Here is an 18,866-nt window from a genome sequence, read left to right as displayed (position 1 = left end):
TCGCATTGGAGAAGATGATCATTTTAACCCGTATAATGTACCCTCACGCAGTTTCCCAAGTTTCAAATAATTCATAAACGAGCAGAAAAAGAAGGATACCAAGGAAGCATTCAGAGGTTAACCCAACCAATTTGAGATAGAAAACGCCCAATAGGAAAAGAAGGAGGTATGATAGTTGATTATGGGCCGTTGAAATGCTTCGATTTTCGCTTTTATCGATGAAAAAGTGTAGATTTTTTGTTCCTTAAAACATAGGTAGCGATGGAGTAGCTACTGTGTACGCGTCCGTAGTTTTTTTGGTTGACAGCTACTCGTAATTCTTCGCTTTGAATATGAGCGGTAGTGTCGTGTTGGTATACGAGTAGCCACATTTATAGACCAAAAGAATTATTGACATCCTAGTAGGCCTTGAAAGTTCAGATGCGGTTAAGAGGGGTCTGCACCATTTTTGTGGTCAGTTCAAAAAGGGAAAAGAAATATCTTACGTCAGAAACCACTAAATTATATGGGGTTTCATTATAACACAATTCAATAAGTTCGTCATCTCGGAAAGTCTGGAATCCCTGTATTCGTCAAAAAATTAAAAATTTTTTCATTGAAGAACAAATTTTCATTCATGTTATTCACTTTCCGAGGTGAAATGATTTTTTTCAATGAATTTCCACTTGAAAAATTTCTCGAAAAGTCTCGCCATTGGCTACAATTCGAAACCTGCTGAAACTGAAAAAAAGGCGTACGTAAAATGCTGCCTTTTTTTCGACGAAAGTGGAAACTATAGACCATATTAGTGAGGTTAGGCGGGAAATTTGAATCGCGATCCATCCGTGGATCTGGTCCCTGAATTCCCTATGCATTTCTTATGGGACTAAAAATGCCGCGTACTTCTCGCCTGTTTTTGGATATTTTATCGAATTTCTTAAGATTTATTTCTGTTGGAATGTGTTCTATGATCCTTTCTTAACAAGTTGAAAACAAAATTTCGTAATAAAATGGTTTATTTTTTTAATAATGGATCAATATAAAATTGGTCGGCAAGATCCATGGAAGTTTGTCGTAGCTTCATTTCGTTTCTAACCTCTGAAGCTGACACCATTCTAACGCGCAAGCGTAGCATGTCATTTTCTTTGTTACGGTTCATGATTGACGTATAGCAGAAATGATCTACGACATACGGATATATTCCGTATAATAATGTGTTCAATTTTGATTTTAGGACATATAAAAGTATTTTGTGATGTAAAATGTACTTGGAAACAACCTCTAATAATTGCGACACCCAATTTTGCATGTCTTTATATTAACATTTACTTCTAGCTAGCGATATTCCATCTTAAAGTCGAATCCTATGTAAAAAAATTTGAATATGGATCTCCCGCCAATTGAGTGATTCTAACCTAACTAATATGGTCTATTGTAATATTCGTAACTTCTACTGATCGTTTTAATTTTTTGGCAACATCCCTCATTCTGGTAGTGTGGTATAAACTCCTCTTAATGTATAGACTTATAAATATGTAATTGGCCACGAGTCTGTGGTTATTACCAATATATGGAGGATAATATTGAATTCGATTTTTCACAGCCGCTTGAGTTGTCAATAATTCTTGAATGGAGTGTAGCTTATTCGACTGATTGCATTTGTACGCATTATTATCAGGGAATTGTTTTCGGCTTGTGTACCAGTGCTAAATAGCACAGAATCGGAGTATCCCAGCAGAATATGATAATGGATTAGGGTGGGTAAATACCGTACTGTCAAATAAAGTAGTGCCATCGACTCGCTACGGCGCGTTTATGTCTAGAATGGACTTGCGTCAGTTGGAAATCATTGGAATTTTCAAGTATTGAAAAGTATAATATATTTTAAAAAAACATTTATACGAAAATACATTTCACACTAGGATCACCACTACTCAATGTATATGTAAATATTACATCTACGATTCTTGATAATAATTATACCTTTCCATTTGTACCATCCCGGTTGCGTCTATTACACTACACGGTATTCAGGTTCTTTAATCCTGAATCAGTGTGACGCAATAAGAATTAGGGATTTCGAACGTCCAAGGCGGCTCAGGGTTCCTAACTATATCAATACCGGGCATTGCAGTAGCATTCAGCCCCAGAATTTCGCCGATAGGATGAACATCGGTCTAATTCCGCATCGAAACGTACGCACAACATCAACATTGTTGGTTTTGGCATTTTGCATTGAAATTTATGAATAAGACAAAAAAGATCATAAACATAACAGGAAGAAAGAAATGAAGCTAGAAGGTTGCAAAGTTTTGTTGGATACAATTTCGAAGAAGGCAACACCAGTAATCTTAAATATTTCGATATAAATTACTGCGCAAGATTGATAGGAATATCGAAAAATAATGCTTATGTCAGAGACATCTCCCTTTCTCCATGAGTTATATCGCCCGGCCCGGCAGACAGGCTAGTGTAATAATCGGCTGCCTAGTTAGAGGCATTGAATTCAATGGTTAGGGGTCTGTCACCATACCCTGAATACAGTGTAGTGTAATAAAAGGTATTAAACTTGATGCCTAGTTGGCAGGGTTTTGTGAAGATGCGGAGCTCACACTTGGTTGACAGACTGTCATTATTTGATTTTCGGTGCTGTGTTGATATACTGCTCAAGATGGCTCATTGCCTATTTCCCTACATTGGACAATTTTGCTTACTTCATCAGGCCTGCAGAAATAGACTCTGGATGACAATTATTGATCTGGCATAATTAAAAACTTATTCCTAGGGCTATGTTTATGCGACAGCAGTAATTGGAATGTCAAGTGGTATTGGTTGCACAGGCCACAGCAATCATTTGTACCAAGATCTGAATCTTTCAGCAGCTTTTCTCCATTTAATCATCTTTTCTTCACATCGGGCGGAATTAAAATCAGCTTTGTATACTTTCTCGACAATCTTAGATCTTTTCAATTTGGTCATGTCAGACCATAGCCCTAAAATGGAAAATGAATAATCAAAGATTTTTGTCTTTCTAATTTACAGTGTTCTTGAGGAAAAATTATTAATTATAGAGTGGGGGAAGTAAAATTAATTACTTCAATTATCGGATATTGACGTTTCAAACCAATAATTGAGTAGGCGATAAACACTTCGCTTCGCTTCATGAGTATAATCGACAATACTCATTTCTGTCTGTGATCTGCACGCTTAGCTTTGTTAGACTGACGTTATCCTGTCAGAACGTCAAGCGGGAATTTTCCCAAGCTTTTTCTTAGGCGTTTTAAAGCCGATTGTAACCTGGGCACGGCCCGCTTATTCGACTTTGGTATGGTTGATTTCGCGCAAATAGACTATTGTCCCATGCATCTAAATCCGCTATTTTCCCCCTTTCATGTCCCACTCGGTGCTTAAAAAATTATTATATATTAATCATTTCTCACCTTGACATAAGCCACATGCAAATAGAATGCCCAACGCTGCGATTTCTTCAAACTCTGCCTTTTCAACCTCAAGGCCTGTCGCATTGGCTATTTGTTGACAGATAAAATCATTTTTCGAGACTCCCCCGTCTATACTGAAATTGGAACTTGTATTAGAACAGCTCTTGGTAACGTGGGAGGAAATGACTACCATATTTTCTTGAAATCATAATTCGAACTGGTTTTCAGTGATTGAAAGGCTAATGCAACTCTGAATACTATACTTTCCAAGATAGCTACAACCATTTTATTCCTTGTTGTTGTTGGCTGAATCCCAATAAAACCTGTAGCTGCTTTAGCATCGTTGATTGGAGGCTGAAATATGAATTAATTCAGTCAGGTACCAAAAGGTCGGCAAGAAATTTTTAGAAAATTAAAGCAGCAATTCGACAATATAAGATATAGGGTATGGCAAGCAAAGTGTTCACTAGAACTAACTAGTGAGCCGTTTGAGGTTTTTTCTGTTGATTTGTGGATCTTAATTCTTGTCCAGGATCTATTCAACTAAAATATTCTCGTCTAGGTCATTCCTCCGGTTATTCCGGAGTGTACATTTTACTACAAAAAATGTATTCGTGGCACTGCAATAGCCATTCCATGTATCTATGTTCCAAGGCAGGAATACACCCTATCCTATTATTATTACAGTATATAAATTGAATTTCAATTAACCAAGACATACCCCGAGGCCACTGAAAGCAGGAACAAAGAATAGATCATCTGTAATAACAGCCTCATCAATTATTTTTTTAAGGTCAGATATTCCTTCAATGTATCCTGAAAAAGAAATGGATTATTTTGGTCGAAATTTTCAACAGATAAGAAAGGCAAGGTCTTTTTTGTCTTGCTTTCTGGTCACTTGGGAATCAAAGAAAAGGAGGAAGCTAAGCTAATACCAAAGAGTATCAAGAAGTAAATTCACTCTGTCATTTTGGCCAGTAACGTTTTAACAGCCTTTATTGGTTCCTGGATAGTGGTAGGATTGGTAGGCAGAGAGAGATTGTCTCTAGAGGTAGGGGAACAAAACGAAAGCTGATATACAGGGTGTTTCCTAATTGAATGTCAATATTTATGGGGGTGATTTTTGGTCCGATTTTAAGAAAAAAACTTCATATGAACATATGTCCTAAACGTCTTACCTTTTGAGATACAGGGTGGTATTATTTAGACAGTCAGTGCTACGCCACTGACTGTATTCAACTATGAGCAAATTCGATCTCTTGAATTTTTTTAGTCTGACGCACGGGTTTCATCTAAAAAATGAAATCTACGTATGTCTCTGCATGGTGATATTGTCATTGGTATGTATTAAGGATATTGCTATGATTATGCAGGGAAACGGTTTTTATTTTTTTCAGCGGAAACCGTGAATCGGATTGAAAAAAGTCGAGATATCAACTTTGGTGAAAAATTATTGAGAATTTCAAAAATAATTTTTATTTCTGGAAAAACCAGTGGCGTACCATGCATGTCTGCCAAAATATGTAGGTCAAATTACGTACGAACGCCACTGGTGGAAATTAAGAAATAAGTGATACATTAAAAAATGCCTCTTGATTCATAGTATACATATATGACAAATTTCATTGAAATATTTGAAGTGATATTGTAGATATTGATAATAAATGATTTATTTTTGAAAACTTTACCATCCTGTATCTCAAAAGGTAAGACGTTTAGGACATCTGTTCATATAAAGTTTCTTTCTTGAAATGGGCTCAAAAATCACCCCCATAAATATTGACACTCAACTAGAAAACATCCTGTATATGTTCGTTCAGTTCGCAACTCGCAATATGAATTCCGACAGTAGTATTTCTGGCGCGTACATGAAGACTTCATACATTGGTGGCGCTCACACAGACTACACGCAGACGGTTAAAAAAAAAAGCTGCGATAAACTGTTATGTGGTTGGAAACTGGCACTTGTGACGGTGTGAAGCATGCTACACCTCCTCATTGGCTTCCTTAGGGAGGAGCACTGCCTGCCCAGGAAATACCTTATGAGAACATATCTAGCAGAAACTGACAAGTGCAGATTCTGTGAGGAGGTATCTCCTGTTTACAGAATGCCTTGCCATTTCTAGCCAACGCAAAAAATGCTGCGGACGATAACCTTATAAAACCGAAGACTAAGCCTTTTTGTTTGAAGTTTTAGATTTTGGACCACAAGTGTTTACGTGACTTCTATCTGGAAATCTTATAATATTCAATTGTATTCAACTTACCTGCAACTTTCAACCACTCAATTAGAGAGCCCCCATCGGAGCAAGGTGCTTCGTTGATATACGTCAATTTTCCTTTAAATTTCCATCCAACTAGAGGATACATCCCATCTAAATGACAATTTATACCTTCTCCGGTATTCTCATTTATAAACGCGCCTGTTCCAATTGTTACCTTCAAATCATTCTTGTTGAAACAGTATGATCCTAGCATAGCTGCACTCTGATCGGCCAACTGAAATACTGAAGATTTTTGGGAAATCGATAAAAAAATATCATGAGAATTTATTACTCAGCTATCTGAAACACTTTCCAAGAATAATTTGGAAGGGATAAGGGATTCTACCAAATGAGTTTCAGGTTCAGGTATCTGTTATTTGTTCTGTCTGTGTGTTGGCATGTTCTATCTTATTGTATTTTTTACATAGTTCAAACCCGTTTTCAGGATAAAATAGGCTAAGGCCAAACCAGGTCTTCCAAAACGTATGGGATATAGAAGTAAAGACACATTTTGGGGACCTCTGTTGTCTGAATATTCATTTTGATGAATATTCAATTTCTTTTGGTAGTATTGTAGGATGTTTCACAAATTGTTATTGTTTGCAATTATAAATTCAGAATTCAAATTGGAATATTTATTGGGCTGAATACAAAATGAGGTGCGAATTTGTACTTATGATCTGTCTGTGCCGTGCACATAATTTGTAAAAATATACTCGGTGACATTCTGTTACACCATTTACATTCCTAATGAAATTTTGAGAATTTCATCTCGCGAACGAGTTTTTTTTTGATATTTTTCATAGTCGTCTAGTTGAAATTCAGCTGAACGCATACTTGCAATTGAGCATACAACATAATCAAAAGAGGTTTGCCTTGCTATCGAGCATTTCCATTTGCTTCAAATCCTTCTCTTCATTTAAAGAAAAAGATGTTTTGTATACAATAAAAAAATACATATCTGATTTTGGAATCATAATATTTGATAGTTGGAAAAATTTCAACAAACCTTAATACATATTTACTCACCACAGTTGAAATTTCAATGGGGCTCCCAAACACATCTGTCGTTCCGAAGTTGTAATCATTATCCACAATAGGGGGCAATATATTTCTAGGTATTTTCAGAATATTGATAGCCCAAGAGCCCCAACCCAAAGTGAAAGGATCGAAGAAACCAGTGGCACTTGCATTGCTAATATCAGTAACAAAGGTTTTATTTTTGGTTAATTTGTATATCAACCAAGTGTCCAAGGTGCCAAACATAACATTGTCTTTTTCTATTTCTTCTTTGATATTTGGAATGTTTTCGAGTACCCATAGGAGACGGGAAGATGCCTGTCAAAAATTTCGAACAGTAATTTCATGAATAGAATAAAGAACTTGGTTTAAGGTATTATAATTTTATTCAGCTAAAATATAAGTCGTTTAGATTCAGATGAAACATAATATGAATTCACTCACATATGGTCGATACCGTCTAATATATTTCGTAGATTTTAGAATATCAGGGTTACTATTTGAATGAGCGGCCCTCAATTCTAAATAGTACTTCCTGATAATCTGCCTTCTCTATTTTTCAATCATATAAGGAATTTTTGTAATATCAATTTTTATTATAATAGTTGTGGCAACGTCGTTATGACTTTAACGACATTTCATCGGTGCCAAAACCTCACTTCGTTCTAGTTACAAAATCTTAAGTGAAAATTATTTCCGAGTGCTTTTAAAAAGTGAATGGAGTATATACGTTTGTTTTAGGGTAAAGGAATTTGGATATAGGTGTATGATGAACAAATTGAATTGTAGCTAGAAAACACAATAATCGCGAAGGTACTCGTTTTTTGAGCGAACACACTTTAACCCAAAACTGTTCCTGAAATATTATTTCTAATAAATTCATTAATAATAATGGGTGTTCTATTTTTGTGACTCAATTGAAATAGGTACATATTTCATTAAAAATTAAATGTCAAGAAGCATTAATCGGAAACGGTAAAGTTTGGTAATTCGATATTTATGTTAATATCTCAAAATACTTACATGACTACAAGCCATTTTCAATTTGCTTCCTGCCTGATATCTTCCGTTCCTTGTCACCAGATAGAGCAGACGGGAAGCTAAGCGTATAGTCTGAAATATAAAGTTTAACAATTCAAAAAGGCAGAACATTCTTCAACAAATATTTGAAATTTGAACCTGATGAGAGTTAGAATCGAATAATTTTTTATCGTGCCCTTGAACCCTTGACATAAGCGTAAATAGGGGGGGAGGGGGGTCTGCCCCCCCAGATGTCTTTGGTGCCTCTTCCCCTGATAAAAAGAGAAATAGAAACACAGTAGTAGAAAACAGCTATTCTGGAGATTTTTCCTTGTTTTTAGCCATTTCTAGAATTTTTGCACATCTTCTCCACCCAACATATTGACCTCGGGGGCGGTCACCTCAGACCCCCCTAAGGGGTGCCCCCCCCCAAAATTGTTCATTTCCGTCTATGACCCTTGATTATCTTGAAAAAAGGAGGGCCAGGCTGAATTCAACTCTGTTTAAGAGATCTGTAGCGTTTATTGTTTAGCTTCTTAATCTGAAGCGAATTTTGTTTTTCCAGGAGTGGAATAGCTCAAGTGTTTCTTTTGACCTCAAGAATGATATAACAATGTAAAAAAACTATATAAGTACTATATACACCTGAAATAATCAAACAATTATCCTTATTTACTATGTGGTTACCTTCAATATGACACTTTCATTCCAATCCTCTATAAGACCCCTACTTCTCACGTCTTTCCAGGTAATGAAGTTATGGAAATGCTTCCCAGTATCTTTTCTCCATGTTAAAAATGTACCTCTCTGAGTGCATATTCCCAAAGATTTCACATCAGCTGAAGTAATATTAGCATCTGAAAACATTTTCATAATTTTTGAGGGAGAAAATCGAGTAAGATATTTGATTTCGTGAAAATAAGAAGTAATGGTGGAAATGTGAAATCCTAAATTGTGATCCATAATTCAGAATCGATTCTAATGATACACAATGTGGCAAGGACTGAGTGTTCAGTTCTTGGGCTCATGCGCTCTATCGATCGATTACAGATATCTGGCGAATCGTCTGCCAAGGTTCCATTCGTGCTGGTTCTTATGATTATCTGATCAGTTCTCATGCCCATCACCTCGTCTGCCTCCAGTTGGACTGAAAGACGATTGGGCACGAAAATGAGTTTGTCAGGCTCATTTACGGTAAGGTGGTGGAGCCTGTGGGTTGCTAGTTTTGCCTCTCCCTGGACAAAAATGTGAAGGGGAGGGAGGTCTAATAGCATCTCCATGGACGTAGTTGGAGTAAAGCGGAATGCCCCCGAAATCATGAGGCATGCCGTTCTCTGGAGTTTCGAAAGTTTGTTTTGGGCGATACAGCCGTAGGTGATCAATGGTTTGATCACCATGACGTACAGCCAGCGGAGCTGCTTTGGCGCTATCCCCCAAGTTTTTCCACAAATCCTTTAACAGGCCCATAGGGAGTGCCTGGCCTTGTGGATTACTCTTTCCACATGAGTGTTCCAGTGAAGCTTCCTATCCAGGGTAATGCCTAGATATTTGGCTTCAAAAACGAGTGGAATAGTCTTATCGTAGTAAATGTAACCTGGAACGAAATTCACATATCTCCAAATACACAAAGAATAATCCTATGTTTGCTGCTGATACTGAAATTTCCCCTGAATCAGTATCGGTTCAGATTGACACAAAGCTTCAACGTCGGTTACGGTAAATGCAGGGATATAAATTACATCACTATATCTTTCTCTCTAAGTTTTCAACCAGAATAAAATAATGTTGCATGTTTGGTATAGCATTATAATTCACAATTATCTTACCAATTAATGAACTATTCACAACTCCAACCACATTTTCCCATAACCAACTTGGATCAATTTCTACATGTCCCTCTTCAGGATAAACCAATTGTACCTTGAAGAAAATTCGGATCGTTAGCGGAAGAAATCAATTCCAGGAATAAATACCTTTCTGAACGATGAACCAAGTATTTTCCTATCAGAATCGATGATTAAACATCTCAACGTTGTAGTTCCTATATCCAAACAAATGAACTTTTCGTTTTCCTTGATTTTTGACATATTCACTAGCTGAAGAAAACGTAACTGATAACTATACGAGCGTACAGGAGTTATCCTACAATAATACTACGGTTTGTCTAAATCAGATATCGCATTCATTATAAAGTCATTTCAAGGTAGATGTAGATATTTGGAGTCGTTCGGCTTATTAATTATTTTTAATGATAAACCTTTGGAACCGTCAGATATGAAAAAAGTTAAGCGGGACATGAGAATTTTCACATACCTACTACCAACCGAAGTTTACAAAACAGAAGTTTTTTTAATTGTTACAACTTATTTCTCCGAAAATTCTGGTTCACTCAAGAGATTCATTGTTTTCACAATTAATTCGATCAGTGTGTTTTAAAATGCGTATTTTCACATACTTACCAAGGAAATAATGAATTCAATTTATTCCGGAGGTGAAATTTCAAAATATTTTAGTGTATTATATTAAGATTGATATTCATGCAGATTTTATTATAGTCATATAAAAATATTACATAAAAATGATAATAAAAAATGAACTTTAAATCGGCTCGTTATAAGGACCCAAATCGTAAATATCTAATAATAATAAATCTAATAAATATTATCGACATAATGGAATATTATAGATCTTTGGAAATAATGAAAGTCTTTGGAAAAAATGAATTCAACTTTGTCGCATGAGCTATATTGGAACAGTTTAAATTCTGAATTTTCAAGAATTACACGACTCTACAAAAAAATTTTTGTTCTTTGTCCTAACGTGTTTATACTAGGATTTTCCGGTTAATTATGCACAAAAACGAAAAGAAAATAACTTTTTTTGGTATAAAGTTTGCTTTTGTGATAGTTATAGTATTAATAGTCGTTCTTCATTTTTTTTATAATTTTTAATAACTCAAAAAGACCGTCCGATGAGAGTGGGGTTTACAAGGTGCCGCTAGAGTGCACTCGAGTCATAAACAATGATCAGGCGTTGTTTACTAGCCCAGACAAACTTCAAATATCGTCAAGAAAGTGTAAATACGATGCTGATGCATTTTGTTTTATATGTGGTCAATTTATTATTATTCGTGACGTGAAATACGAATTAAATACATCTCACGTTCTCTCTGAAGCCTATAAAGCATATTTTGACTTTCCTGTTTGGAATCAAGACAAGCCATGGGCTCCACATGTTGCTTGTTTTTATTGTAAATGCTATCGTTGAATGACCCCCGGTTTCATAAAGCTCCATCGGGGAATCAACGCTTGATTGACAGTTAAACGTCAATTTGTTTTCAATCAATAATTCAGTCATAAGAATTCGGAATTCAATTCTCGAATAAAATTATGATCTATATACATCTATTCAATGATTCTAAATTGATTCTTGTTCAATATATGTAGGAATGAAAAAGTTTTAGTGATTTCGTTTTTGAAATCCAATGACTGTCAAATCTTTGATCGGGCAGTAAGAGTTTTATGAAACCCGCTGTCAGTCTCCTAAACACAGAAGCAAACTTTTTTATGCCATATATTTTTTTTTCGTCTAATTAGGATCTAAACTATCGAAATTTTATGCTTTGCAGTCAAAGTCAAATTTGGTGTTGACCCGTGTTATCAAAACTGGGTTAAAACCAAAATAATGGGATGCAAACTATAATTTTTTAATACTTGTTGACCGTAAAGGAAATAAAAAGGTACAGCTCAAAAACTAACCAATTAACTTGGCATAAATCATTATAATTTCCAATATAATACACCGGGATAAACACATCGCCAAAATTCTTGAACCCCCTTTATTATGTTCCTTAAAATGGGGCAAGTCCAGAAATGTAGCACACACTTTTTTCAATTTGCATATGTATACATATATACAATGGAAATAAGCTGAATTGCAATGAATTTTAGCGGGACAAGAAAAAGATACAAACGAAAAATAGTGCAGGATAAAATGATAACCATATTTTGACATGTAGAAAATAAAAAGAAATTAAGAGAAGTAAATAATTCGAATCATAAATTTTGACGGCTAGTCCGGTGTACAGGAAAAGCAAGGCGTGCCATGTCTGCACGATCCCTTTCTTCCTAGATTGGTCAAGATGCTGGCCTGTGAGTAGCCGGTAGACATCTTTAGCATCTTTCAAATCTGATGAAATTATGCAATCATATGCTCCTGCGTAAATTCTTGCACTTATTTGTCAGGAGCAAATCAACTAAAAAAAAAATTGTTGCCCGACAAATTAGTGCAAGATTTTACGCAGGAGCAAATCGATTTTTTCAATTTTTTAATTGATTTTGTTCCAGAGATTGGGAGTGAAAACCCTTAAAAGAAGATGCAGAATCCTCCCATATTAAATTTCAGTCGATATATGCAATTGAGTTAACGTTTCGGATTCTCGTAAGAATCTGCTAGGAATTTTTGTTTTTATATCTAAAATAACGTATTGAGATATATAATTACTAATTTTTTTTTTTTTTTTATGGTATTTGAACTGCACCTGTAGTTCAGGGATTCAAAATTAAATGTCTATGTACCCTTCTTGCCTTTGTGAAGAATAAGCTTTTTAGAAGTCATATGATCTCTCAGTCAAAGCCCAATTGCTATTATTGCTTCCTGAAAGTATACAGGCATAGTAATGCTTGACTATATCGCGTTCTGTTCATACAAGTAGCAATATTTACTGAGTGTTTTCACCTTTTGGTATATTGCATATTTCAAAAAGTGGATATGTGAATTCATAGTTGAAACTGCCCTTTGAAGGTGTCTAACAAAAAGCATATGAGGCAGATAATAGTCTGAATTGTATCTACACTACGGAATACACCCAATGTAGCGCATCCGCCATACATATTATATTGAATTCATATTTCAACTATCCAATGTTTTTATGAGACGAGAAGGAGATGATCGAACTTGGTCACCATCTGAAGTATTTTGTGCAAATAGTAAGAAAGTTTTCTGAAATAATTGGATTTACGTTTAATTTCTTACCAGTATATCTATTATTATGGAGTCTGCAAATATCATGAAAAATAATTGCAGAATGCGACGAAGAAATAAGTTTTAAATCTTGAAAGAATTTCTACTTACTTCATCATGCATGATGAACTATTGAAAATTATAACTTCCCACTTATCTACAAACCTGCTCGAGTTGAACAGCTGATGTATTGTAAACGTGGCAACCGTGCCATGGAAGATTTGATAACGAATTAGGTATAATATACAGGGTGTTTCATCATAAACTGGACAAACTCATATGACGTGTAGAGAACATCGGGAGAATCATTTTTTTCTTATGAAATATTTCCCGTTTTCGAAGCATAAGGGAGATACACGGTGTTTAATGTCATTTTCGAGCGTTATTATATTGAGTGTGGTCGGTTATGTATAAGACTGGAAGTAATGGTTTCTTGTCATATCGTAGTATTTTTGGATGCTTCATTCAGAAATGGTGTAGAGCACCGAAAAAAATTACAAAATGGCGGAAAACCTGCAATGTTCGTGATTTTTTTTTTCGGTTGCCAAATTGATTTTCATTTCCTAAATTAACACAATTTTTAAAGGATATCTGTGAAAAAATTTTTTCAGAAATCGAACACAACTTTTTTTTTACATGTCTACAGCGAAAAAAAAATTTCACTCGAAATTGATGAAATTTTTCACGATTGTACTTACTTTCATACCTAACACGAATATCAAAACAGAATCGAAAAATATCAAACGGTTTCGTTTTTACAGCCATTCAAATGTCCCGTTCGAATATCTGAAATAATAAATGTGTTTCTTGTGTTCTTAGGCCTATAATTTTTGAATTTGTATGTCGAAACATTCCAGATTGCAAAATGAATTTAAAAAAATCAGTGAAACTTCATTGAGAGTCGAACTCCCTACTCTGAGTTAAGTATTAATGAGAAATATGAGTCTGTTCTAAGCTTAGAACATAGAACAACAGGAAGGAGCATATTGTTCATTTTGGTGTGACCGAATTTGGTGCACATATGGCGGAATCCATATTTCCGGTTTAGCAGTGGCGTAGGGCATAAATAATCTCAATTACTGTCCAACGTAATTTTGGCTAATTTCAGATCGCATTTTTTATTTTTCGAAAGCTTTCTATTATTGAGTGGAAAGAAAAAAAATATTTTGGGAATACTCTTGTGAAACATAGGAATTAAAATCTCGAAAGATGTGAGTAGGAAAAATGTATTTGTTTTTCTCTTTGTACTTGTGAATACTGAGAAATAAATAAATTTTGTATATTTATCTATTTAAAAAGAATACATAGAACGTCACTTTTAATGTTTATTGGTTTTTAAAGAGAATCAATCTATTATACAAATTCCTTATTCTATCTTCTATAGTTGGAAATGCATTGGGAAATAATCTAATAACAGATTGTGAAGATCTGTTGAAACATTCTTCCTTGAAGTGCTTGGAGCACAATAAGCTCCTGTTGTTAGGAGTAAACCCAGGCTTATTAACAAAACTCACCCATCTAAATCTACGTCTTTCATCCTTAGGAAATCTGAAACAATAATATTGAGACTAATTAATTTCAGAAATCATAACAGTTTGTCATTCCTGCTTTCAAAATATTCTTGAAAATTGAATCTACCAAACCCAGTTTGTTCAATTGAAATCCTTATTATCTAATGTCAACTACGCCCATGGTTTGTTCACGATAACGTCAAAATACATAAACAGGAATACCATTTTAATATTCAAAAAAAGACGTTAATACAGTATGAATAAAACCTACCTGTGAAATGTTACACCGGAATTGTTTTTCTTTGGTGTTTTTGAATAGCCACAAGCTACACAACTGACCATTTTCTGGAAAAAGTTCCTTACCACAAAAATATCTTATTTTAATAATTTCTTTAGGTAAAATAGTTCAGAATTCACTTCACAACTTAATTTCACTCAACTCTACAAAATCCAACACAGTTTAACTCGAAAAATATCCTAAAAATAACAATTTGATATGAATTTGATAAAAGCTTCACGTTTGACACCTATATCAAAACAAAACAATGAGTCATAATTTGGTGCACTTCGGTCTCACTTCCTGTCCTTGTATTCGCGTGGAAAGGCTCCTTCCTGTTGTTCTATGTTCTAAGGTTCTAAGGTTCTGAGTATACATATTAATTTTCGTTGCCGAGCAACAGTAGCTGATAGAATTTGACAGGGTATTTGAATTTTACTGAATAATTCGAGTATATTGAAACGATTTGTATGCAAACGAAAATGAAATATTCACTTTTAGAAAAAAATGATATGGTTCAGGCTTATTATGAAGCGAATTCCTGAGGGAGAAAAGCAAGGGAAATTTACGCTCGCAGATTTCCAAGCCGAAACGTTCCTAATTTTAAAACTTTCATAGAAACAGTGCGTAAATTACGTGAAGAAGGTATTCTTCACCGCAAGAAGAAGGAAACAATCCGAAATAACGAAGAACGTATCCTGGATTTAGTGAGTGAAAATCCGATGGTATCAACGAGAACTCTAACAAATCATCCAAGTGTGAATAAGAGTAAATCCACTGTATGGAGAGTTTTGAAAAGAAATCGCTACCTCCGTACCATTTCCATTCATGTCAAACCTTAGAAGAAGGTGATTTTGAGAAGAGGAAAGAATTCTGTGTATTTATTTTAAGAAGGACACGTGAGAATAGGAATTTCCTACGTCTCATACTGTTTACGGATGAAGCAACATTCCACAGAGATGGTTTCTTCAACAAAAAAAAAAAATCTAATATGGCAAAGGGAAAATCCACATGCAACAGTAGCAAAAAATAGCCAGAAGAGATTTTCTGTCAATGTTTGGGCGGGAATGAAGGATGGATTCATTATAGGACCTTACATTCTCCCTGAAACATTGACTGGAAATGGCTATAATCAATTTTTGAGGGAAACTCTGCCCGATCTATTGGAAGATATTCCTTTGAGTCACTTTCAAGGAATATGGTACCAGCATGATGGTTGCCCTGCTCACACAGTGAGGAGTGTACGAGAATTTTTAGACTCTCAATACCCTCGCCGATGGATCGGCCGATTGGGACCTGTCGCAAGGCCTCCTCGTTCTCCAGATCTTACACCTATGGATTTTTATTTCTGGGGTCATATGAAGAGTCTTGTTTATGATAAGCGAGCTCTAGTGACTTCGAGAGAAGAACTGATTCAAAGAATCGAATCAGCCGCCGAAGAGATTCGCCGAAACCCGGAAATGGTTCATTCAGCGGTGGATAGTGTGGCGAAAAGGGCGAGAAAGTGTATCCTGAAAAATGGCAATATTTTTGGGAACGAATTATGAATAAATTTTATACTTATTGGTTTTTTTTGTTGCGTTTGTGAAATTGTGGAATTATTCGTAGAAATTTCCGCAATAATGCCATGCCATTAATATCTGGGAAGTATTAACCGCCAATTTCTACTCAAACTGCATAAATTGGTTTCAAGATAGTTGCAATATTATATTCAGTTAAATTCAAATACTCTGTCAAATTCTATGAGCTGCCATTTCTTGGCAACGAAAGTTAAAAACCTTTGAACAGTCTCAATTCAGATTCCACATTTATTTTAATAGGTACTTAACTCAGAGCAGGGAGTTCGACTCTCAATGAAGTTTCACTGATTTTTTTAAATTCATTTTGCAATCTGGAATGTTTCGACATACAAATTCAAAAATTATGGGCCTAAGAACACAAGCTGTGTCATGTTTTTTTATTATTTCAGATATTCGAACGGGACATTTGAATGGCTGTAAAAACGAAACCGTTTGATATTTTTCGATTCTGTTTTGATATTCGTGTTAGGTATAAAAGTAAGTACAATCGTGAAAAGTTTCATCAATTTTTTTTGTTGAAGAAACCATCTCTGTGGAATGTTGCTTCATCCGTAAACAGTATGAGACGTAGGAAATTCCTATTCTCACGTGTCCTTCTTAAAATAAATACACAGAATTCTTTCCTCTTCTCAAAATCACCTTCTTCTAAGGTTTGACATGAATGGAAATGGTACGGAGGTAGCGATTTCTTTTCAAAACTCTCCATACAGTGGATTTACTCTTATTCACACTTGGATGATTTGTTAGAGTTCTCGTTGATACCATCGGATTTTCACTCACTAAATCCAGGATACGTTCTTCGTTATTTCGGATTGTTTCCTTCTTCTTGCGGTGAAGAATACCTTCTTCACGTAATTTACGCACTGTTTCTATGAAAGTTTTAAAATTAGGAACGTTTCGGCTTGGAAATCTGCGAGCGTAAATTTCCCTTGCTTTTCTCCCTCAGGAATTCGCTTCATAATAAGCCTGAACCATATCATTTTTTTCTAAAAGTGAATATTTCATTTTCGTTTGCATACAAATCGTTTCAATATACTCGAATTATTCAGTAAAATTCAAATACCCTGTCAAATTCTATCAGCTACTGTTGCTCGGCAACGAAAATTAATATGTATACTCAGAACCTTAGAACAGACTCATATTTCTCATTAATACTTAACTCAGAGTAGGGAGTTCGACTCTCAATGAAGTTTCACTGATTTTTTTAAATTCATTTTGCAATCTGGAATGTTTCGACATACAAATTCAAAAATTATAGGCCTAAGAACACAAGAAACACATTTATTATTTCAGATATTCGAACGGGACATTTGAATGGCTGTAAAAACGAAACCGTTTGATATTTTTCGATTCTGTTTTGATATTCGTGTTAGGTATGAAAGTAAGTACAATCGTGAAAAATTTCATCAATTTCGAGTGAAATTTTTTTTTCGCTGTAGACATGTAAAAAAAAAGTTGTGTTCGATTTCTGAAAAAATTTTTTCACAGATATCCTTTAAAAATTGTGTTAATTTAGGAAATGAAAATCAATTTGGCAACCGAAAAAAAAAATCACGAACATTGCAGGTTTTCCGCCATTTTGTAATTTTTTTTTCGGTGCTCTACACCATTTCTGAATGAAGCATCCAAAAATACTACGATATGACAAGAAACCATTACTTCCAGTCTTATACATAACCGACCACACTCAATATAATAACGCTCGAAAATGACATTAAACACCGTGTATCTCCCTTATGCTTCGAAAACGGGAAATATTTCATAAGAAAAAATGATTCTCCCGATGTTCTCTACACGTCATATGAGTTTGTCCAGTTTATGATGAAACACCCTGTATGTATTGTAGTTGGAAAGGTACAAAACATCTTAACGTTCTGATGAAATTTTCTTGATATTTCACCTTCTAGGTTGAATCTGAAAATTATTCCTATTATCATCTCGAAGCTTATAATTTTCAAGTGGTGTGTATCATTATTTATCAAAAGCTGTTATGCATATGAAAAACAGTATTTCAGTTTTTTTTAAGTTGAACCTAAAAATAAAAAACTTTGAAAGATTTCGTTCTACGAGCAATTTAAAAAGTACCATGGTATATCATAATCATTATTGGTCAAAGGCTGCTATGTTCAGGAAAAAAGTATTTCACTCCTTAATTTTAAATAAAAAAAGTTGAAAGATTTAGTTATGTAGATATGCAGATAGAGTCATTGTTAAGGACAATTAATTATCCTTATAAGCAATTGTTCTGGTCATGGTCAAGCTAATAGCTAATATAAGTGATTTGGTTAAAATGAGCAAGTTAAATAATTTCAAAACGTACCAGTTATGCGGTCAACTGGTTTCTCATTTCTTCAATTAGGTTTTTCATTAATTATATTAAGTATTGTCTATCGACCAAATCCAAAAAATAATTGATATAATGGTCATCCATGTCAGAGTCATTTCAATAGCAAAAAACAAGTATAATATGTTTTTAACACTTGCAAACTCAACCCACTTTACCCACTGCATCTTTACACAGGTACATATGTACCTTCTTCGGCGCCGCCTATGTAACTATGTAATAATAGTGTCGTAATGCTATGTGAAAATCAGGTTTGTAACTTTCCGTTTTGTTTTATATATAAAATATTTCAGAAATGGTGGGATCGCTTCCGAAAGCGCTCTACCATCAGAGATATATTATATATCTCTGTTTACCATGCAATAAATTGAAAATTTCACACCTTTGAAATGACAATTCCAATAGTAAA

At 34.7% G+C, this 18,866-nt stretch overlaps 2 protein-coding genes across 4 annotated transcripts; both read right to left on the bottom strand.

Moving 5' to 3' along the window:
• Positions 1 to 1,842: 1,842 nt before the first annotated feature.
• LOC123307961 (putative glycerol kinase 5) lies at positions 1,843 to 17,972 on the bottom strand. Of its 3 annotated transcripts, XM_044890471.1 has the most exons (12): positions 17,950 to 17,972; positions 12,911 to 12,991; positions 9,697 to 9,819; positions 9,550 to 9,643; positions 8,411 to 8,580; positions 7,727 to 7,816; positions 6,713 to 7,021; positions 5,687 to 5,918; positions 4,141 to 4,235; positions 3,610 to 3,773; positions 3,420 to 3,553; positions 1,843 to 2,972 (listed from the first exon to the last, which is right to left on the bottom strand). In XM_044890471.1, the coding sequence occupies exons 3-12, from the start codon at positions 9,808 to 9,810 to the stop codon at positions 2,830 to 2,832; spliced, it is 1,545 nt and encodes a 514-aa protein (XP_044746406.1). In that variant the 5' UTR covers positions 9,811 to 9,819; positions 12,911 to 12,991; positions 17,950 to 17,972; the 3' UTR covers positions 1,843 to 2,829. The 3 variants fall into 3 exon arrangements, with proteins under 3 accessions (XP_044746406.1, XP_044746405.1, XP_044746404.1); XM_044890470.1 differs by lacking the exon at positions 17,950 to 17,972 and having other exon boundaries at positions 12,857 to 12,985; XM_044890469.1 differs by lacking the exons at positions 12,911 to 12,991; positions 17,950 to 17,972 and adding an exon at positions 12,857 to 12,876 and having other exon boundaries at positions 9,697 to 9,865.
• Positions 14,071 to 14,879, bottom strand: LOC123307139 (THAP domain-containing protein 2-like). The gene is made up of 2 exons (XM_044889357.1): positions 14,528 to 14,879; positions 14,071 to 14,293 (listed from the first exon to the last, which is right to left on the bottom strand). Exons 1-2 carry the CDS (start codon positions 14,596 to 14,598, stop codon positions 14,071 to 14,073), a joined length of 294 nt encoding a protein of 97 aa, XP_044745292.1. The 5' UTR covers positions 14,599 to 14,879.
• Positions 17,973 to 18,866: the final 894 nt, after the last annotated feature.

Source organism: Coccinella septempunctata, chromosome 2 (assembly GCF_907165205.1).
Source record: "Coccinella septempunctata chromosome 2, icCocSept1.1, whole genome shotgun sequence".
NCBI lineage: Eukaryota > Metazoa > Arthropoda > Insecta > Coleoptera > Coccinellidae > Coccinella > Coccinella septempunctata.
This window is presented reverse-complemented; position numbering and strand designations above follow the sequence as displayed.

Coding starts and splice junctions, on each gene's coding strand:
- LOC123307961 (XM_044890469.1), bottom strand. Junction 7,022..7,726: donor TGAAAATGGCTTGTAGTCAT/GTAAGTATTTTG, acceptor AATTTTTGACAG/GCATCTTCCCGTCTCCTATG. Junction 2,973..3,419: donor TGCATGTGGCTTATGTCAAG/GTGAGAAATGAT, acceptor TTTCCATTTTAG/GGCTATGGTCTGACATGACC.
- LOC123307139 (XM_044889357.1), bottom strand. CDS start 14,598: ATGGTCAGTTGTGTAGCTTGTGGCTATTCAAAAACACCAAAGAAAAAC. Junction 14,294..14,527: donor TCCGGTGTAACATTTCACAG/GTAGGTTTTATT, acceptor TTATTGTTTCAG/ATTTCCTAAGGATGAAAGAC.